The sequence below is a fragment of the Tachypleus tridentatus genome, chromosome 8, assembly GCF_004210375.1.
Source record: "Tachypleus tridentatus isolate NWPU-2018 chromosome 8, ASM421037v1, whole genome shotgun sequence".
In the NCBI taxonomy this organism is placed as follows: domain Eukaryota; kingdom Metazoa; phylum Arthropoda; class Merostomata; order Xiphosura; family Limulidae; genus Tachypleus; species Tachypleus tridentatus.
The window spans coordinates 122050407-122073934 of NC_134832.1; the positions used below are offsets into that span (position 1 = coordinate 122050407).

Below are 23528 nucleotides of genomic sequence, written 5' to 3' on the forward strand. Positions count from 1 at the left end.
CAGACAAATTGGTATCTAACTTCTAAGTTGCTAACATTACATATTGGTATCTAACATCTAAGTTGCTAACATTACATAATGGTATCTAACTTCTAAGTTGCTAACATTACATAATGGTATCTAACTTCTAAGTTGCTAACATTACATAATGGTATCTAACATCTAAGTTGCTAACATTACATATTGGTATCTAACTTCTAAGTTGCTAAGATTACATAATGGTATCTAACATCTAAGTTGCTAACATTACATATTGGTATCTAATTTCTAAGTTGCTAAGACTACATAATGGTATCTAACATCTAAGTTGCTAACATTACTTTTCAATGTAATACAAATCTGAATTCTTACTTCATTTCCTCTTCTCGATCTTTCAGGTGCTTTAATTCCTCTTGAATTTTTGATTCCACAGATGGAAGAAACTTTTTATTAAACATAGGTGTTTTTTCTTCCTTAATGTCCTTACTTGGAACCACAGGAGGCAAGGTGTTGAAATGATCGTTTGTGTGTTTTGTTTGCTCTACAACTGAAAAACTTCTAACTGGTAAAGATTGTGCGAGGCGTTCTTTGTAATTCGTCGGGTTGCTGGTAGGGGGACATTTCGAGCTAGATAAAGCACGAATTTCCTTTCCTCGACTAGCAATGAACCTATGCATACTTATTCCTCTATTTCCTGTTGGATTTTGAATGAAAATTCGTCCTGGCAAGATGATGTTACTAGAAGAACCAGTGGAGTGAGGAGGGGAAGGAATATTTCTGGGTGTTTTTTGATAAATAAAATCATTCTTGAGAGAAGTCGATTTGACTGGTGATGGAGCATTGTCCACTGCTACACCACGAATCTGAGAAGGCATTTGCCACAAAGCATTATCAGAACACATGTTACGCGATTGAACTGATAATAAATGTGATGATGGGGTAATGCTGCATGGGGGTTCTTTCTGTTGGGTTGATAATGAAGTTATATAATTATTTTGTTGTGGTTCTAGAGTTTCTGAAGGTACTTTTTCTTGTATGATAATATCACCTTCACCTAACCGGGTAACTTTGGAATCAGTTCTTTCTTGAGATATTGTTTGAATGTGACCATCAGCTCGAAGCGCCATCTCACGTTGTGTCTGTTCATCTATTTCCTTCTGGATTCTAGATGAGGCAAGCATTTTCTGAGTGTTACCACTAAAAGTCGAAGATGTAAGTGATGTTAATTGTGGGATGTTGTTTGAGACAGGACTTTGAGGATGAGGTTTCCGTGCTTTACCTACTGGAGTTAACCAACTTCGCTCTTTCCTTAGAGCATCTTCCCTTTCTTTATATAAACGAATTTCTCTTTCTACGGGGGTTTCATTTAATGTTTTACAAAAATGTCCTGTTTTCTCATTCTCCTGGTCAAAAAGTGGACGCACTTTTACGTTTTCTTTCCGTTTATTAGCGAAAGCAAATTCCAAATCGTAATGTTGACCACCATAAAAACCATTGAATGAAATGGCCGAAGTGACATTATTTTCAGGCTGGATAGAACTTGTAAGTGGAGTCTGACGTTCAGAACACGAATTGTCATCAAAGGAGCTTTCATACTTTGGAGAACATTCAGGCTGGGAAGTTCCAGTGTAAATACCATTATTTCCATTGCTTGGCAATGTTTCATTGCTAAGAAGTGGCTGAGCTTGTTCTCGCAGTTGCCTGAGTTCAAGCTCCCGTTCTTTGAATTCTCGAATTTCCATGGCAATCTTCATATTGGTGTCATGACCATTGTAAATATTTTGTGTCTTTTGGTGCATGGGAGGAGTAGAAGATGACACTCTTTCTATTGGATGCTGAGGTACCAAAATTTTATCGACTATTGTCGAAGGGTTATCGCTAATAGACAGCCGATTTATAGCACTCGGAAAAATGTTTTGTCTTTCTTTAACAATCATGTCTTCCCTTTCCTTTTGGACTCGAATTTCTCGCTCAATACAATTTTCCTCCATTTCAAAAGACTGTACAGCTGTCTGTGTGTAAAATGCTGGCTCGATTGTTTTGTTATCGTTGTCATTTCGGTGATCAATATTAACGTCGGCACTCGGAAAATTATCTTCTGCTTCACCGACTTCAACAATTTCATCCGAGAGTTTGTCTGCTAAATGGTCGCTCCGCAGCAAAGAATCTTGAGAACAGTCAAGTAGTCGTGTCAATGTATTACCACTTTTTTTTCGTCTGTGCTCGGTTTCAAGGCTGTCCAGTGCTAGGGTGCCAGAAACAGTATTCACAGTAGTATCTAATGGAGCATCATAGTAATCGTTCAGTTTGAAAAGAGTGGCTTCCTTATGAGAAGTGTCACCGTTTGATTTGGACATAGTGTTATATTTATTGTGTTCGTTATGATCAGTCAGCTTCTCTCTGCAGATCAAGCTTGGGTTGTTAACCTCGGTTCGTGAATAAATAGTAGAAACTACTTTTGAACTATCAAAATTCTGATGAGCCATTCTCACTGTTTTCCAATATTTCGTGGTGTTTAGAGGCAGGGAACTCGAATCTATATGTTGAAAAAATGAAATCCATTTAAAATATGTTAAATGATCGACGGTTTACCTCAACATTTTTATTGCTTCAGATGTTATTCAATATTTACCACATCATTAAATTTTGATCCCAGTAAGACTTAGTGTGGTCAATTCGCTCACTTACAAAGCTAAGTATACGCTTCTGTTGCTTACTTTTTCTCTGGAGTATAGTTTACGACTTTAAATAAATTAAATTATACTGTTTTGCTAAACTATAAACAATACCGAAGCTTTTAAACCAAATTTTGCTTATTTGTTTGTTTAGAATTAAGCACAAAACTACAGAATGGGCTATCTCTGCTCTGTCCACCACGAAACCCGTTTATAGCAGTGTGAGTTTGCAGACATACCGCTCTGCTACTAGGGGGCGCTAAGCCAAATACTTGTTTAGTTTTGCTGCAAAACGTTCAGACATCCAAGTTTTTCTCATTTTTCTTGTTTTGAAGTTAAGCATAGAGCTACACAATTGGATATCTGTACTCTGTCCGCCACGGGTATCGAAACCGGTTTCTAGCGTTTTGGGTCCTCAGACATACCGCTATGCCATGAAATAAAAAAAGGTTACTTAAAATATTTATAAAAATTCTGAAATTGAATATCAAAACGTGGTTCATAAAGCCCTTATTTTTTAAAGCTTACTCTATATTTGATCTTTAAGTGAAAAATTTAAAGTGATGGTGAAACGGATGACACCATTTCTAAATAGATGACAGGGGAGTCTGGATTGGCCAAACTACCATTATGTGTTCTAGAATCATACTAGTTTCGTGTTAATGTTAAAGCACGAGTCGTTACCTGCTAAACAAAGCAAACTCTCTTTATAGGTCAGAACTGTTTGTTTTGTTTGTTTTTTGAATTTCGCGCTAGCCGTCCCTAATTTAGCAGTATAAGACTAGAGGGAAGGCAGCTAGTCATCACCACCAATCGCCAACTGATGGGCTACTCTTTTTTAACAACGAATAGTGGGATTGACCATCACATTATAACGCCTCCACGGCTGAAAGGGCGAGCATGTTTGGTGCGACCGGGATTCGAACCCGCGACCTTCGGATTACGAGTCGAACGCCTTAACACACTTGGCCATGCCGGGCCCAGGTTAGAACTAAACGGAGCTAAATTGAAATGCCGTTCCTATTTATAATGATCCCAACAAATTTAATTTTTTAGTCGTAAGAATAACATCTCACGTGGTTTGACCATGTTAGTCCTAAATCTACATATTAAGACAGCAGTGCAAAATAATCTAAAAGATGAAACATATATAATAACAAATAAAAAACAATAGAATAAATATATATATATATGTGTGTGTGTGTGTTTTTTGTATAGCAAAGCCACAAAGGGCTATCTGCTCAGCCCACCGAGGGGAATCGAACCACTGATTTTAGCGTTGTAAATCCTGAGACATACCGCTGTACTAGCGGGGGACAATATATATATATATATATATATATATGAAACAATGTAACCAGTACTTTTAAAGAAAATACGGAGTAAAACGTAACTTAATGATAAATCGAGTACCACATGAAATTTACCTATGGAGACAATCCTACAAAAAGTAGTCAGGTTTCTCCAAATGAAAGTTTTGAAAATATTCACACAATAAAACAACATATTGAATCAAAACTCACTAAAGTTAATTTTTGTATTCATCTCCATATTCTGGATAATTCTAAAATGTTAAAAAATACAACAACAAAAATAAATGTTTTGCACTGTCTAAATGATTTCAAATGACAATTGTATCTAGGTAGAAAATTATGAGGTAAAAAAATCAGTTATTAAAAGTCAATCGCCGAAACGTTGACAGCATAACATAATCTCTTTACCCAAAAGCCGTGTCCGGCATGGCCAGGTGTTTAAGGCGCTCGACTCATAATCTGGGGGTCGCGGGTTTGAATCCCCATCTCACCAAACAAGCTTGCCCTTTCAGCCTTAGGGGCATTATAATGTGACGGTCAATCCGACTATTCGTCGGTAAAATAGTAGCCCAGGAGTTGGCGGTGGGTGATGATGACTAGCTGTCTTCTCCGTAGTTTTACACTTCTAAATTAGGAACGGCTAGCGCAGATAGCCCTCGTGTAGCTTCGCGCGAAAGTCAGAAACAAACAAACAAACAAACCTAAAAGCTGGCAACCCAGTGACACATGCGCAGGTATGCGGTCTTACAATGCTGACAACCCGTTTAGTAGCTTTGTGTTTAATTTCAAACAACAACAACCTAACAATTTTTTTCAACCAATTAAGCTGCAGTTGATTTCTGTTATCCATATATTTATAAGGTGGTTCAGTTTGTCTCCAAGTTTTACCTGTAGCATTAAAGAGCTACTTGAATCGAATAGTGAGATTTGATCATAGCTTTTATAACCTACCTATAGACTTAGAGTGCTGATATCCATGTCTCGAATCCTCGCGTTTCACTTTAAGATGGCTTTTCTCTAGTCCTAACAAATAAACTTCATAAGTTAAGTACGTTTTTCTTCCGCTCTTTCACTGTACCTCAAAAGTTTTCATATAATCAGACACACTTATACACGTTCTAACCTAAGCCCATTTTGATATATTTTCGGTCCTCAATTGGCTTTGATTTCACTTCAGCGCAAATGTATTTCCAAAACGACCTGTTGTAAAGTTTAAATTTAAGTGCTACATTTTCTGCTTATCGTGTGTAACACATACGTTTCAACTGCGTTCAACATATCAGTAATCCGATGAAGAGAAACAACCTTCAATTACTGCAAATTTTAACTAAATCTGTCTGAGAAATTGTGCACACAACATTCTATAACTTTGATCTGCTACACTTGATGGAAGGCGACTAATTAACAACATTTATTGTCATAACTTGGGCTACCCGAGGTCAACAAATAAAATACATTTACACATAACGTTTTTATTTTACCATGTGAAATTGCCAAAAAACATTGCAACAATCTGTTCTTAAGTAACAACACCCCCTGAAGGCTCAGAGGTATATAAGAGAGCTTATAATGCAAGAAGTTTCGATACCCGTGGTGGGCCTGACACAGATAACCCATGTGCAGCTTCGTGCTTAACCAGTGACAGTAATACCAGGAGGGAAAGTGTAATAATAATAATCGAATGTACCTACTTTTACCTCACGAGCAACATTATAAAAAAAAAAACAAACACTTTTGCCCTGACAGTTGTTAGGGTCTTGAACATTTACAAGTTTACCTCATTGACCATAAAACAAAAAATATAAAATTGTGTTCAATGTTTTTATTATATCTAAACTTACTTCAAAATTCTACAAATTGGGCTCTTTGTTTGTTTTGCAGTTAAGTACAAAGCAACATAATAATCAGTACTGAAGCCAAGTATGTTTGTTTCTTTGTTTAGAATTTCGCGCAAAACTACTCGAGGGCTATCCGCGCTAGCTGTCTCTAAATTAGCAGTGTAAGATCAGAGGGAAGACAGCTAGTCATCACTACCCCCGCCAACTCTTGGGCTACTCTTTTTAGCAACGAATAGTGGGATTGATCGCACATAATAACGCCCCCACGGCTGAAAGGGCGAGCATGTTTGGTGCGACCGGGATTCGAACCTGCTACCCTCAGATTACAAGTCGAACGCCTGCCGGGGCGGAAACTTAGTCTTTATCATTATAAGCCCACCGACATACAAAGTGTCAATGGCGAGAAACTATATTGAATGCTAACCCTGATGGTGGGTAGAATCCATTCAATAACACAGGCTTGTGAATTTAAACTTTATGAAAGTTGTCTGGTTTTCATAATAGATTTTCCATAATTCAGTTACGCAAGTTTCGAAATTAATATTTATTATTTCTATCATGTAAGGATTTTTTTTTACAAATTGAGAAGAAGAAAAAAACTCAACCATAGATCAAATTATTGAACAGTGAACATATTCTATTATTATAATTATTGCAAATGATCAAGAGAAATCTATAGTCAGTGGTTGTTAGCATTTTAAGGGTTAAAAGACGTGACGCTTTTCAAAGAAAATGATTCACTTTTGTAAAACTACATATGACGTTTTGTGAAAAATTTGTACGTGCTAGAGAACAATGGATATCGTTTTCAGATTCAGCGAACAGGAACTACTAATGAACAAGTAGAAGTGTCAAGAAAGTAAAAACATCTCAGACCTGTGTTATTAATACAGTTTAGAGCTTTCCAAAACTGTCTGAATATACCCTCATGTACAATCTTCTTCCATCTTTGGATCAGAGATCATCGAATGCTATTGAACTAAAAGATCATTGTCCTTTTAACGTCAGAACTAAAGGTGAAATGTGCCTATAATCTGTTATTGAATCGGCCCGCCATGGCCAGGTGGGTTAAGGCGTTTGACTCGTAATCTGAGGGTCGCGGGTTCGAATCCCAGGCGCACCAAACATACTTGTCCTTTCAGCCGTGAGGGCGTTATAATGTTACGGTCAATCCCACTATTCGTTGGTAAAAGAGTAGCCCAAGAGTTGGCGGTGGGTGGTGATGGCATTCCCTCTTCTTACACTGCTAAATTAGAGAGGGCTAGCGCAGAGAGCCTTCGTGTAGCTTTACGCGAAATTCAAAAACAGACAAAACACACGGTAGGAAAGACTGCAAGACGTGGAAAGATAATGGTTTGAATATCACGCAAAGTTACTCAAGGGCTACCTGCGCTAGCCCTCCCTAATTTAACAGTGTAAGAATAGCGGGAAGGCAGCTAGTCATCACCACCCACCGCCAACTCTTGGGCTACTGTTTTACCAACGAATAGTCGGATTAACCGTCACATTATAACGTCATTATTAAGGGCGAGCATGTTTAGTGTGACAGGGATTCGAACCCGCAACCTTCAAATTACGAGTAGATCGCTCTAACCACATGGCCATGACGCGCCTTTGTTTAAATCTATAACTAACGAATCAGTTACTAAAATTTAACGTTGGTAAAAAACAGCAAACAAATAGAAAACAACACGAGTATCGTTAATTTATCGAATGTTAATTTTGTTAAACTTTCAGTTTGTGCTGGGATTAATTAAAGTAGTATAGGAACTTTGGAACCTTTCAACTTTGAACCTGTTGTTTGAATGCTTCGATTGTAAATTTGAGCTTTAAAGACAAAGAAAAATGGCTCTAGGTTAAAAACAGAACACAGTAGCCTTTGTTAAAAAAAATCGAATATCTTAAACTAGAGTTGTAATTTCTCTGATTTTTCACGTAGTCAAGCTAACCGTTCATTAGAGCAACTGTGTCACAAGCTGAGCCGATCACCGTATAAGTAACGATTCTTCCTTGTTTCGAGTTTCGTTTTTAAAACCTGATTCATGATAGATGTAGCATTGAAAACTATCTGATTACCTTTTAACCTATGTTTAAAAATAAGCTCAAAGCGAGAAACAAATAAATAACTGGGGGATGGGCAGCTAAAGTATTCAGCGAATGTATTACACCAGCCCTGAAATACACACGATAGTTTCAAGGTTATTATGATCTTTGTATGTCGAGTCTCAGGTAAGCTAAGGTTTCTGAATCAACCCGAAGGATGTATAATAATAGTACATGGACCAGACGTAACTTAGTGGTAGTGTACACGGATTGTCAATTGCAGGGCTCGTGGTATGCAGCTCGTGACTGCTGAAACGTACATTGCACTTTAGTTTAAGAGTTTGCTATAAAAATGACAGTCTGTTTGGTGGCGAATGCTGTTTGTTCTAGTTTATTAGTTACTGACGGTTTGTGAGGGTTGACTTTTTTGTATCACGAAATAGATACCAGTCAGTTAAGGAATCTCTGCTTTAGATATTTAATATTGTAAAGATATTGTTAAAGGACATCGACAAAACTTTCATTCTCATTGTTATTTTATTGTAGATCAAAGAATAACATTCTCAAAAATAATTAACTCTTTAATTTCTTGATGTTATAAAAACACTTAGCTTCAAGAAGTCTGGACAGAAATGAATAAAAACCTTATGATCCAAGAGCTTTCGAAGGGTGGACCTCTCTTCTATTAAACCTTTAATTTATTATTGTTGCATTAAGTGTTTGCTTTGTAAGTTAAACCATAGCTAGAAGGACTGAGCACTTTTTTTTAACAAGATACACTTCTTTGAAGAAGGGATTATATTTTGTTCACGTTTAAACACGTTAAACTTATTTACAGAAGAAATGAGATCTGACCACATTTTAACAAGATAACTTATCTGTAGAAGAAAGGACGGTATTCTGAAAACGCCCTTCCCCCCTCCTTATTAGCTTACTTGTTTTGTGATTTATCTAAAGAATGAACACTGATATCACGAATTAAACTAACATAATGACAGCCACTGAAATGAATTACAGACAAGACAGTCATATAAATATAAATACTGTTTGAAGGAGTGGTATTTAATTAAGTATTAAGAATATGCGATACGATAAACCTAATTTGCTAATTAAAAAAACAAGAGAACAATATCTTATTTGTCTCACTGAGACACATCTATAAACATTTATGACTAAACTACTGATAAACATTTGATTTTGTGACAGTGTACGTATAACAGCTTTCAATGCTGGAAAAAGACCGAGTGACGATGCTATGCTATTCTGATAAGCAGCAATATCTCATATTATTGAAGTTTGATTAACTTGAATGGAAATCTTGTAGGATAACAATTCAGCATAATACATAAAAATAAAAAGTGAAATTGTCAACATATTTACATATTTAGATTGATAAAGAAAGAAAATATGTATTTGTTGAGCTTTGATAAACCTACATAATTACTGTTAGCATTCGCACTAATTTGTTATAAACATTGTATTTGCTGCTTGTTGTGCTAATGTTTACCGCTTTTCTTGCAGTTCTTGTAGTTTTGTAAAAATGTTATATATAGCTATATACACGCGTATGTATTCACACATTCAGAATGAAAGAATACGAGAGAGATTAACTTATATGGCACGAGCGTGAAATTAACAGCATTAATTCTAACGCCCATTAACAAAACTTACCTTATTCTTGGTGACAAAACATTTCAACAACCAACTTAAATTCGAGGACTTACGCATTTATATCTGTCTATGTGTTAGTTAATGTATATCTAAATCAAAACGCCGTAAAGATAGAAACTTCTGAGAATCCCCAAGTGATACGAAACAAGTGAGGTTCTTATTAAGGCCAGATGGTGTGCCGGAACAAAATGTAACAGAAGCTCACCTGATTGGTCAGCCTAGTTAAATAAGAGTCACGAAGTACTTCAATTCAGAGTTTACGCTTAGTTAAGCATACGACTGGCGTTACTTGCTTTAAATCTTGAAAATGTACCCCAGTAACAAATTATAATTAACAATATAATGACTATTGTTACTTTCTCTCTCTTCTGTAAGGCTCAGTAAATCTAAACACTTGTAATGCATGATGAACTGAAATATTTTAACCCTAGATTAACAGATTGGATCCAAAGTGGTTCCCATCAGAATTTTACGCACATTTTTTAAAAGTAATTCATAATGAAGAGAAACCCACTTAAAGTAAAATGTATTCTAAAAACGACTGACATGGATATTAAAACTTCAATTAAAATAAAGTTGAGGACAACGTTTTGACCTTCTTAGGTCATCTTCGGGTTAATTAAAGTTTTAAAACCCATACCAGCCATCTTATGAATACATACTGCTTGTGGGCTCATGACCTTGTTAGTTACAGGGTCCCTAATAACACATGAGTCATACGAGGGCTGTTCAAAAAATACGCGGACTGTTTGAATTGCGCGACTCCAGTTGGTTCCAGAGGAATCCGCTTGGTGTCGCTAGGTTTCCACAAATCAGCTGATTACGACGCCATTTCCCGATTGCAGATATCTTCATTTATGTATTAGCTATGCGGTTTTAAGTGAAGTGCGATTTTTGCGTTTGGCGGATTTCAGAATGAATGACCTGAAGGAACAACGACTTGCTGTGAAATTTTGTGTTAAACTTGGAAAATCTGCGACTACAACTTTTGCTATGCTTAACACGGCTTACGGTGATGTTGCTATGAAGCGTACGGCATATTTCAAGTGGCATGAACGTTTTAAGGATGGTCGACAGTCCATTGAAGATGATGAGCGTTTTGGACGTCCTTCCACGTCAACTGACGACCCACACGTCGACAAAATCAACACTCTGGTGCGGGCAAATCGACGTCTGACTGTCAGGAAGCTTGGTGAAGAGTGTGGGATATCAGTTGGATCTTGTTACGAGATTTTGACCGAAAAATTGAAGATGCACCGCGTTGCTGCAAAATTCAGCCCCTCAGAACTCGTGAGTTTTTGACCAAACACTCGATCACTGTTCTTCCCCCCCCTACTCACCTGACCTTGCTCCTTGCGATTTTTTCTTGTTCCCCAAATTCAAAAGACCCTTGAAAGGAAGAAGATTTGAGACGATTCCCGAGATTAAGGCAAATGCGACGAAGGAGCTGGAGGACATTACAAAAGAAGCGTACCAAGACTGTTTCAACAAGTGGAAACACAATTGGGATAAGTGTGTGCGTTGGAAGGAGAGTACTTTGAAGGGGTCCCAGACCTGTAACTTCTAAATAAAATACAGGCCCGGCATGGCCAAGCGCGTAAGGCATGCGACTCGTAATCCGAGGGTCGCGGGTTCGCGCCCGCGTCGCGCTAAACATGCTCGCCCTCCCAGCCGTGAGGGCGTATAATGTGACGGTCAATCCCACTATTCGTTGGTAAAAGAGTAGCCCAAGAGTTGGCGGTAGGTGGTGATGACTAGCTGCCTTCCCTCTAGTCTTACACTGCTAAAACGGCTAGCACAGATAGCTCTCGAGTAGCTTTGTGCGAAATTCCAAAACAAAAATAAAGTACATTTTGTTTTATGACGTCAGTCCGCGTATTTTTTGAACAGACCTCGTATAGTAAAAAAGTTAAAATTACCATCTGTATTGAAATTATTCCCATTTGATATTGCTGGGGCATTCTATGTGTATATTCCCATGGTAAATAAATAATTTTGTTCACTTTTGCCAGATCAGGATTTTACAATAAATGCTGTAACAGGCAAACATAAAATTACCTGTGATGCACTATATGGACCTCACCTGTAGGAGCTCTTCCGTATAGTTAGATTTTGTGCTGTATTTTCTGTATAGGAGTAGTAGCACTGCTGCACATTAAACTTTCATATGTTATACTTTGTATAATTCTGCGGTACAAGTGTGATTAGTAGATCTAGTCACGTAGAGATTATAACCATAAGTTTGAATGTTGTTTGGCACACTAGATTTCGAGTTGTCGGGAACCCGAGTTTAACGTTTGTAACTTTGTCAAAGAAAACTCAAGTCACATAACTAAAATTGCATATAAACGTGGGAGAGATGTATTGAGAAAAAAACTGAAAAAATAAGTCCTCATAATTGTAGTTACTGAATTATTTAGTGTTAAGAAAACTGAAAAATTATGTCCTCATAATTGTAGTTACTGAATTATTTAGTGTTAAGAAAACTGAAAAATTAAGTCCTCATAATTGTAGTTACTAAATTATTTAGTGTTAAGAAAACTGAAAAATTAAGTCCTCATAATTGTAGTTACTAAATTATTTAGTGTTCATAATTGGTGACAAAATGTATTTATAATTACTCTACAACACGGTTAATTTTGTTTCTTTCTGACAGTAAATCCCGCTATTCGGTTAAAAATAATTTTGAGGAGGTGGACTCTGCTGGTTAATCGTACTGTCTCTGGTTAACAGTTCTAATTAGAGGTCTCTGATCCAGCCGCTTAACTCACGTGCCACGTAATGTGCTGTCAGGTTGAAATCATTAATAATTAATCTACCAAAGTCAGGTTGACAAATATTGTATCGAGTATATCAACGCTCTCATCCTCACTGTGAACACGTTTAATTTGAACCACCCATAAGACCTTATGTTCATTAAGAAACACGGCACGAATAGGCAGGTGAGTTGCACTCGTTCCACATCTAGCACATTACTGAAGTACAAGTGATCCTTTAAGTGTTGTCACTGCTGTTGACGAAAAGGTAAAATGAAGCTTAAAACGAGATCCCGTTGTCTTAATATTACAATTGAAATGAAAAGATTCTATATATATGGTAACTTGTAAGACAAGTTTTGACTAATTTAGATGAAAGGAATTCTTTAACATAATTGTGAAATTTATTGTTTATTTGCTGAATACTCCATTATCGAGTACCAACGTGATTACATTAATATAAAACAGTCTACAATTTATTTTAGCTTGCTGGAACTTTGTTTCATTCGTGATACTAGTACAGAGAGAGGAAACGACTTGACGTAAACATTTTACTTTCAGGATAATAAATATGGGAAGAGCTAGAATGTTGTGCTTTTTTAGGTAGTGACTAAATGCAACAAAAAAAGCAACACAAAAAAACACAAATAGAGAACCAAACACAATATATTATTCTCGAGTTTAATGTTATTGTGATACAAGACAAGACGTACTGAAATCATGGTGTCTTTGAATAACTATTATATGAGTGAAAAGTTAAAATAACAGGCCAGACCTACTGCTGTTATAATGTCTTCGTTTAATATAGTGCACCGCTGGTACAGCGGCAAGTCTACGGATTTACAACGCTAAAATTAAAGGTTCGATTTCCCTCGGTGAGACTCAGCAAATAGCCTGAAGTAGCTTTGCTAAAAGAAAACACACGCACACGCATCCGCTTAATATATAATTTTCAGTATCTATGTGTGTGTGTGTGTGTGTGTGTCACGTAACCCATCTCAAACCGATGGCCGTACGGACTTCTAAGTGGAACCAAACGTATCGTCTCGGTTCCAGGGTTTCCTGAGAGGTAAAAGGTTTCAATCCACTCCGTAAGAAATCCTCGGATTTCCCCAAACCCCTTGTCCTAACCTGCTAGACTCATTAAGTTCTAACATTTAAATGGTGCCAAATGAATTGTCTCGGATCCGAGGTTTTCATTCAACTCTTTAAAAAATTCGGGTATTTCGCGAAAACGCTTTCACGGGGATTCCCCGAAAACGAACTCCAAAATTGGCATTGATTTACGGTAGACCACGTAAATAAGTAGGCCAACTAATGACTGTTCGTTACTCGGCTATTAAATTTGTATGAAAACGGCAATTATTATTAAGCCTTAAAACGCAAAATAATAGCTCAAGCATTACATTTGCACTATAGCAGCCCTGTAAATGTGGGCCTCACACTCATGGGTTTTTTAGTTACATGCATAAAGAGTGGTACTTATAGCTCAGACTTGCAGAAACAACGGTGTTTTTGTATAATCATTAGATGCATATTAAGTGATAATTAGAATACAATTATGTAAACCCCAAGAAGAATTCGTAGATGAATTAACCTCTTGCATATACGCTGACAACAGCATGCATTAGCCAGCCAAATCAAGGTTATTAACCCTCAACAGAAAATATTCAAGTCTCATGGAAAGTGGCAAGATCTTGTGGTTAAGCATAACAAATATTTCGACTAAAGATCACAGTAAAGCATAACAAATATTTCGACTAAAGATCACAGTCAAACATAATTTCAAATGTTTTCTTTTCATCTCAAAATTTCATGCACGTGACAACTGAAACGATGGAAGACTGGGATCGAACCAGTGAACCGAAACGTTCGTGAAAATGTTTGCCGTGTTAACGTGCGACGATCTTATTTCTTATTTGAATTGTAAATACACAAATCTTTGTTGTGTTCAGTATGTAGTTTTTTGTTGTGGAATTGTTTTACGGTTAGTGACCAGTTTGTTTTATTTTAACTACATCCTGCAGTAGCTGCCTGGAAAGAAATCCACAGACTTACGTCTGCCTGTGTAGCCCTCAAAACGCTGTCGTTTCTATTGGAAAGGTCAAATTTAACAACGGATTCATTATTTCGATTACTTGATGTTTTTCACAATAATTCATATTTAGAAGGTTAATAAGGACTTCTATATTATTATATATATGATTTCAGGTCATATAACAGGTAAATTAAAGTTACCAGAACCTATTTGCCAAACAATCTTTAAAATTTTCATAACAGTCAACTTTATGTAAATTCTGCTTTGTATAAACGCGAATTTCTCCTAATTATCAATTCAGGTCGTACGTAATATGCTTATTACGTATCTTTATATTCCTTAGTACGATAACTTGATAAAACCACGATAAAATATACAGGCAAGTATTTTTCATAATGGACAAAGTTTTAATGAAACTGCAAATAGATATTTTCTTTTATGTGAGCTCTTATTGTAACATAACCAGCTTGCTGCAAAAAAAAAAGGGTTATATAAAAATGGTCTAGGTGAAACATAATGGTTAATGTGTTGGGCTGCGCACCATATGTTTGTTGTTAAGCGTCAAATTACAAAATTGGCTATATGTGTTGTGGTCACAAGGGGTGTCGAAACCAGATTTTAAGAGTTATATGTCCGTATACTTACCGCTGAGCCGATGGGAGTATTTACAGACTAAACATTCCTCACAGTTTCAACTGTGGGCGTGTTTCAGAAGTGACAGTCAATTCAATTATGTGTATAATTTTTTTTACGTCTTCGCTTCGTTCATAATATAGGTGCTGGCTCTCTAAAGACACCGATTGTATGATGTACAAAGCATTGAGTATTTATATGTTACAACAATCTAATCTTCGTTTATTATTGAGTGGTAATTCTGTTAAACTGTGTACTTAAGTTTTTTAATCGAACACCAGATACTTATAAGAAAGCAAATTCCAACGAGAGAATGACAACATCATTATGATGGTTTTTTGGCTTATGTGAAATATAGAAAAAAATCGTCTTTTCATTGCCTTTTGCAATACCTTATTTACTATTCCGTGACAGGTTTGGATGCCGTATACCAACTTGTTTTTGTTGAAGGCTGGTGGCCCGGCATGGCCAAGCGTGTTAAGACGTTCGAATTGTAATCCGAGGGTCGCGGGTTCGAATCCTGGTCGCATCAAACATGCTCGCCCTTTCAGCCGTTGGGGCGTTATAATGTTACAGTCAATCCCACTATTCGTTGGTAAAAGAGTAGCCCAAGAGTTGGCGGTGGGTGGTGATGACTAGCTGCCTTCCCTCTAGTCTTACACTGCTAAATTAGGGACGGCTAGCACAGATAGCCCTCGAGTAGTTTTGCGCAAAATTCAAAAACAAACACAAACAAAACAAAGGCTGGCAAGGAATTAATAATAGGAATATTTACAAACGGGCTGTCTCGAGCGGATTTTTTCCTTGTAATAATAAAATGTGTACTTTTTGTGCATTTTAATATCTGTACGGCCTTTTGTAGCTGTCAATAGTAACAGTTTTGAAATGTTAATTGAACTTAATCTTTTCTGTTTAAGGCTCTTTTGCCCAAACGGTTTATTAAGATTTTATCCAATTCTTTGCGACCTCTATTATGAACCACTATTGTTGTTAGCGGTATATCATGAGAAAGAAGTTTAACACTACTTACCTGATTATATTAAATTCGAAAATTGCTCATAAAATTCCCAAACCCAAATTTCTTTATTACTATTATTATTACTATTACTATTTATGCCATATAAGGAACTACCTATTTTCTGTGTATTTTTCCAGTCCATTGAAAAACTGTGACGCCAAAATGCTGTTGATTGACGAGACAATCACCAAGCTGATGCGATGGGGCATGTACAGCGCTTTCCGCAACCAAAAGAAATCTATTTGGACTTCTTTGAAAATTAGTTTTCTTTATCTTCCAGCTTGTTAAGAAAGAAATAAGATAATATATTGTAAATTGTGTATAGTGCATAATACAATACGGAGAAATTGAATAACAAAAATCCAGTTTTAACTTGTCTTAAAACAGTTTTTGTTTGTTCATTAAAATAAGAAGAAACTAAACCAGACATTTACGAGCATTGTTCTAGAACAAACAAGCTAAAGATAGCAAGAAGCCAATAATAAAATTGTTCAAGTTTTAATGTTTATGTTTGCTCAGAACAAAAATAAAACTAATTATTATATGACCTCAAAATATTACGAAAATAGTATATACGTGAGAATTATTACTTCATATTACTTGTCACTGGAATGTTTATAAATAAATAATTCAATATACTTTATTGGTGGTAGTATCCTTCTGGCACCGCAGACTGGGTGGAGGCACTACTGGTTTAAAGAGAGGTCTGAACAGTGCTAAAACTGGTTTGAAAACTAAATGAACACGATTTCATGGTGGTGTTCATGTGATTCAGTGCGTTGTCTATGAAGTCTAAGCTTTATAAAAAAAACTCGACCTCAAGGCCAAAGATTTAATTGTGATTTTGGTAAAATGTCTTTGATTTCTTGAAAAGTATGCACGCAACTGATATTTGGCTTACAGCACTGGCTCATAAACATAATAATACTTCACTAAAATAACGAGAAACGTACACCTGAGTATAGGTTAAAATAGATTTAAGTTATAACGACCTTCCAATCTTTAGTCTATTTCCTAGCTGAAACAAAACAGCTAAGCCTAAAAAATCTTTTGCATCTTTAATTAGTTCTAACAGAATGAATTGAGCTAGCACTTTTGATTGTTAGAGACATTATTTAATTAAAATAAATATTGCTGCCAAAACCGAAGGTAAACAGGCGCACAAACAAGTCACCACGAGTAAGTAACTCATTAACAGACAGCCTGGAAGACAAATATAACCCGAACTAACGAGCGTGTAGAAAGTCTGTTTGTTTTTTGAATTTCGCACAAAGCTACACGAGGGCTATCTGTGTTAGCTGTCCCTAATTTAGCAGTGTAAGACTAGAGGGAAGGCAGCTAGTCATCACCACCCACCGCCAACTCTTGGGATACTCTTTTACCAACGATTAGTGGGATTGATCGTTACATTATAACGTCTCCACGGCTGAAAGGTCGAGCATGATTGGCGCGACGGGAATGCGAACCCGCGACCCTCGGATTACGAGTCGTACGCCTTAACACGCTTGGCCATGCCGGGCCCGTGTAGAAAGTCACCTATTGTAACGTAGAACTAACTCCGTGTAGAACAATCAAAACGTATTATTTCTTCTAATGTTTGCTACTCCTTACTTTTTCTAGATTTTTCATTTTTATATTCACCAATCTATGTGTGTGTGTGTTTTTCTTATAGCAAAGCCACGTCGGGCTATCTGCTGGACCCACCGAGGGGAATCGAAGCCTTGATTTTAGCGTTGTAAATCCATAGACTTACCGCTGTACTAGCAGGGGGCCTTATCTATGTATGTAATTCTGTTTGCTATTTGAGGCTTCACAGTATAAAGTATGACAATTTAACTTCATAGGCAAGTGTTTTTTTAATTTTCCTTAACTTAAATATAATGTAGTATTCTTTCAGAATTGTTGTACTGTACAAGGAAAATATCACTTAAACTAGAATAATAGATTTGTATCTGTTTGTTTGTTTTTTGAGTTTCGCGCAAAGCTACACGAGGGCTATCTGCATTAGCCGTCACAACTTTAACAGTGTAAGACTAGAGGGAAGGCAGCTAGTGATAACCACCCACTGCCAACTCTTAGGCTACTTTTTTTACCAACGAAAAGTGGGATTCACTGTTGCATTATAACGCCCCTATAGCTGAAGTGACGAGCATGTTTGGTGTGACGGGATTCGAACCTGCGACCGTCAGATAACGAATATTTGTATCTAAAAAACATTCGTGCCATAAATATCACCTTCAAGTACTAAGTCAGAATATAAGAAACCTAGTAACGTGAGTGGTTAGATAAACTTGACGTGTTATAATTTAGGAAGGATAAGAAATACTTGACCATTTATTACGAACATACACACGGTAACGAAACATTATAACGTACCTAGCCATTCTTCGTTAGGCTTCCTCCTTTAAAACACCAATAACAAGTGCACTCTTCTCGACTTACAAATCCTCGTGGACTGTGTAGAATTCCTAGAGCTAATAATACTCAGTAAAACTAGAGCAAATAAGAAGCAATGTATTACTTAGCCCAACTATACCTAATAGGTAAACCATATTTGTATCTTATCAAAAAATCTGGCATTATCTGACCAAGAGAGGGCACTTTTATCACTCATTTCATTTGGCAGCAAGCTGGAAAAGAAATAAACAAAAAAATGAATAATGATCTGTTTCACGTAATTACCGGCATTATTTCATTTTGGACTTCAAATGATGTAATAAACCTTTTATTTTTGAGAACCTTAGAAATATTGAACATGAGAGTTGCTGAGTTTATCCTGTTATTTAACGGGCTTTAATAAAACAAAGTTTTCTTCGAATCAAGTAAATTAAACACACAAACTAAGAAGAAGGAGGAAATTAACCCACATTTTCGACCTTCTAAAATAACACACGTGTGGACATAATAAAACTTGTAGTGTTGGTTAACGAATCCGTAACACTTTGGGAGTTAAAAGGAAGTGTTTTTCTAAGTAATTATTTTGTGCCAGACCAACTTATTATTGACTACAATATCCTGTTTCAAGATTATGTCAAATTTTAATTCATAAAAAATTTCTATTGGCCTTTCTACTTGTTACTAATAAAACAGAAACAAGGAGATAAAAGCCACTTAAAAATAGCACTATATCTTCTATGGCTACAGATTCAGAAATAATAAATACGCTTAGTACTTTGAAAATTCTTAAATCTCGAAGTCTAAGTTCAACTTATACTTTAATTAAAGTGTGTTCTTGGGTTATATTAGTTTAGGGGAATCCTATTCCCTATCAGTAACCCTGAACACAAGTTAATCAAAGAGGGAAAAGATGAACCTATATCACAACGAAAAGTATAAAACATATTAAGTTTGAACACGCTCTGTAATCACTAGAACAAAACTGGTATGTGAAGTTAAGAACAAGTGTAATTAGACACGTTCACACCAATATATAGAGTGTTTCAAGATTTCAGAAACTTGTAATAACGGGGTTCGAAACAAAGCTTTGTCGTTGAAAACCTCCCAAACTGAACGGTTCTCTTAAATCGTCACAGTTATAGCTTCGATCCATTCGAATATCTTTTAAATGTTCAGTTTCAATTTTGCTCAATTACATATTTGTATCTGAAAATTTCATGCTGTATATATCACTTAAATACTAAGTCACAACATAAAAACCCTAGTAACGTGAGTAGTTAGATAAACCTGACGTCGTAAAACTTAGGAAGGAGAATAATTTAGCACTGAAGAACTAGAAGGAAGGTAGCAAGTCATCAACACCCGCCAACTGTTAGGCTACTTTTTCACCAGCGAATAATGGGAGTGACGGTTACATTATAACGGTTGTAAGAGTAAGCATGTTTGATGGAACGGGGATTCGAACTGCCTGTCGAGCCTAACTTTTGTATGAAGTTAAGCACAAAGCCGCACAATGGGTTATCTGTGCTCTACTCATCACTATTGAAACTCGGTTTCTATAGTTATATGACTGTAGACTTACTGCTGTGTCACTGGGGGCCTTATTAGGGGGGTGTCATTCAACTTTTCTTTATAAAAGTGCTGATGACGCCTCTTGGAATCTCAACCTGAGCGATGTTTTATACACATGTAGGCTAATTGCTTAAGTCAGGAAGATAGTCATCTAGCAGCACTCGCCGTCATTAAGGGAAGTACAAACTAGTGTGCAATAATTTAAAGTTTAAAAATAGGGTAAAACTAATTACTTCATAAAATGCATTTTTTATGGGTACCACCACTAGAAAATACGGCATCTTTGGTTAATATCACTAGAAAATACGGCATCTTTGGTTAATATCACTAGAAAATACGGCATCATTGGCTAATATCACTAGAAAATATGGCATCGTTGGTTATTATCACTAGAAAATACGGTATTGTTGGTTAATATCACTAGAAAATACGGTATCGTTGGTTATTATTACTAGAAAAAGGCCCGCTTTACCCTTTCAGTGACTCAGCAGTAAGGTTGAAGGTTTAAAAATGGGTTTCGATACTCATACTGAAAGCAGCACAGAAAGCCCATTCTGTAGCTTTGTGCTTAACAATAAAAGATCATCAAAAAATGTGCTATCTGTGACGTAAACATCTGCCTTTTGGATTTTACTGCAATCCACAAAACGAAGAGATAAATTTAGTCATGTGTTAACTCGCAAAAAAACGAACACAAACCAAAATGTTATCAAGACAAAAGGTTAATGTTAGCTTATTGGTGATGTCAATGTTTAGTTTGTTGATTGACTGGTTAATAAAGGTGAAACGTACATCTTGAGGCTTTTGCGGTCAAACACTTGATAGAAGGAAGAGGTCTATTTTTACGCGAAAAGGTTATTTCTATCTCATCTGAATTACGAGTTCGCTCAGAGTGCTAGCCATTGAGTTGATTGTACAAATCATATATAACACCAGACCTGATATTTTGTTTTACTTGTTTATATGCAGGTTCCTAAATTTCATATACACCAAGGAAGTTCAACAGCCGTAGGTCCTGACGTGAGTTTTTACTTACAACTCTGTTGAGTTGTAAACTAGGAAAGAACGGGTGGAATGAAGTTAAGATATACATCCTTTGAAATTAACAGCTGATGATGGATCTGAGTGAAGAGTCAGTAAGTTTTTAGAGTTTTAATAAAAAATATTTTACTAAATAAGTAGTAAGGAAGTTTTGAATGGACATGCAGCTGGTGAATACATATTTGTAAGTACATCTTTGTCAGCTAGTCACTATTTACTGGTTATGTTTGTCAAAGTACTTGTGGATCGAGGAATCAAGAAACAACTACAATAAACTGAGAAACACATAAAAGTACTCTTTTTTTTTAAAGTACGCCCCCCAGTGGCTCAGCAGTATGTCTGCGGACTTACAACGCTAAAAACCGGGTTTCGATACCCGTGGTGGGCAGAGCACAGATAGCCCACAGCTATTAAGCTTTGTGCTTAATTCAAAACAACAACATATAAGTACTCTTTTTTATATACGTTTAAGTGAAGAGTTTCTTTTCATTTTACAAATAGACTTCGACCACCATTTTATTAGGCTTAGAAAGTAAGTTGATTTTCTAAATTTGAAATCGTTAAATATAAATCACCACCAGAAGGCAATGACCTGTCAGATTGTTTGACTATATTTTGAAATGAGTCTAGTAATCTAAGAGAAGAAAAAAATCAGTAGTTTGTGTGTTTATAAAACAACTCATAAGTGATTTACGAACTACTTTCTGGTCTCTGTAAATACTAAACTTTTGGTTGTTTAATCTGAGATACATGGCATCAAATAATAATAGGAAAGTGAAATGCTCAAGCATTCTGATTTGTTGGAAACCTGTTCTAAACAACATGTTTTCAATGCACATCGTAGCTTTATGTTAATCATTGCAAACATAATTTTTCTTGAGGAAGTTCATTAATTATCACATATTCTCATCTACACAGTTGAAATATCACAGACAAGTGTATCTGCACATTAAAATTGTTTATGTTATCAGTTTGCACATTCGAAATACCGACATATCAGCGTATTCGTAAAAACTAATAAAGTTACGCAAGAACATTATTAATATTAGAAATAAGGACCTTATAACACCAAAATGTTGTTTTCATTTAATCAGACACTCAATGTCTCGTATTACACCATCTTCAAGAACGTTCAGTAAAACACAAACTAAAACTAACAGTACAAAGCTTCAGGTTGAAAAGCAGTGTCAAACAGACATTGTGTTGTCTGAAACCACCATTAGCATCTGGTTAAACTGTCAATGTTTTATCCAAAACATTGTCAACATTCGGTCATACTGTCACTGTGTTGTCTAAAACATTATTAACATCAGGTTGAACTGTCACTGTGTTGTCACTCAACAATCTAAGACCGCTATTAACGTCTGGTTGAACTGTCACTGTGTTGTCACTCAACAATCTAAGAACACTATTAACATCAGGTTGAACTGTTACTGTATTGCCACTCAACAATCTAAGAACACTATTAACATCAGATTGAACTGTTACTGTATTGCCACTCAACAATCTAAGAACACTATTAACATCAGGTTGAACTGTTACTGTATTGCCACTCAACAATCTAAGAACACTATTAACATCCGGTTTTTCTGTTGCTGTGCAATTTTTGTTTAATATTCCGCATCGTTATGCAGAATATGGCTGATTCTATGATGCTTAAATTTACAAAGAACGTGATTAACAATCATTTTCCACAAAACATCTTCAAAATAAGATAAAGTAATAAAGTTTCTTATATAAATAGGTTACGAGGACATTCTGTGCTGATGAGTTAAGGTTTACATCCGTTGTGTGTTTGAAATTACATGATCTCAGACAACTTATAAAGATTTTAAGTAGTAAGTGGGAAATACCCGCGGTAAATCCATTATTCTTCAAGGTTTTAAAAAAGACACCAAATGTTGTTTAACATACTCAGTTCCAACTACTTTTTAGCCTGCAGGTTAAAAGTGCCAAATTTTTATTTTCTTCACTCATTAAATAGCAGGGTTTATATAGAGTTTAAGCTATTAAGTAAATTGAATTTTGACTTAAAATTTATAAACATTCCTCATTGTATTCCCGGAGTGTTCTTATTTGGAACATACATTATATTCAAATGTTGTTTCTTAACAACTTACTATATTTACGAAAAAAAGGTTTTTAAATTTTTTAATGTTAAATATTCACCTCAAATCATTAGCTTTGGAGGTGGTTAAAACATTGTAAAATGAAACGAATAAATAAGAATTAAAGATAAGAATTACAAGTACGATACCTCTCTTATAGGGCTTTATATATCAAGTTTACAAGAAACATAGTGCGTTTTAGTACTATTTTTATTCATTTTAATCCGAGACAAAAAATATCGAAAGTTTTGAGTATGTCTTTATTTAACTTATTTAAGATAAGTTTTACACAATAGAACTCCGAGTACCAAATGAGAAAATGGCTAAATTGCAACAAATCTTTCGAACATAGGGAACTTCTTTCTTTGTTCTTTTAGCACATAGCTACACAATAGTTTATACGCGCTGTACTCATCACAAAAATCGATCCAAAGACTCTAACTGCT

General features: G+C 35.9%; 1 protein-coding gene across 1 annotated transcript in view; it reads right to left on the reverse strand.

Annotated features, from left to right (window-relative positions):
- Positions 1-23528, reverse strand: part of LOC143223372 (uncharacterized) — a 63057-nt gene that overhangs the window by 6359 nt on the left and 33170 nt on the right. The window contains exon 3 of the mRNA XM_076451273.1: positions 352-2515. Within this exon, the coding sequence (XP_076307388.1) occupies positions 352-2515 (2164 nt within the window). The remainder of the gene's footprint in view (positions 1-351; positions 2516-23528) is intronic.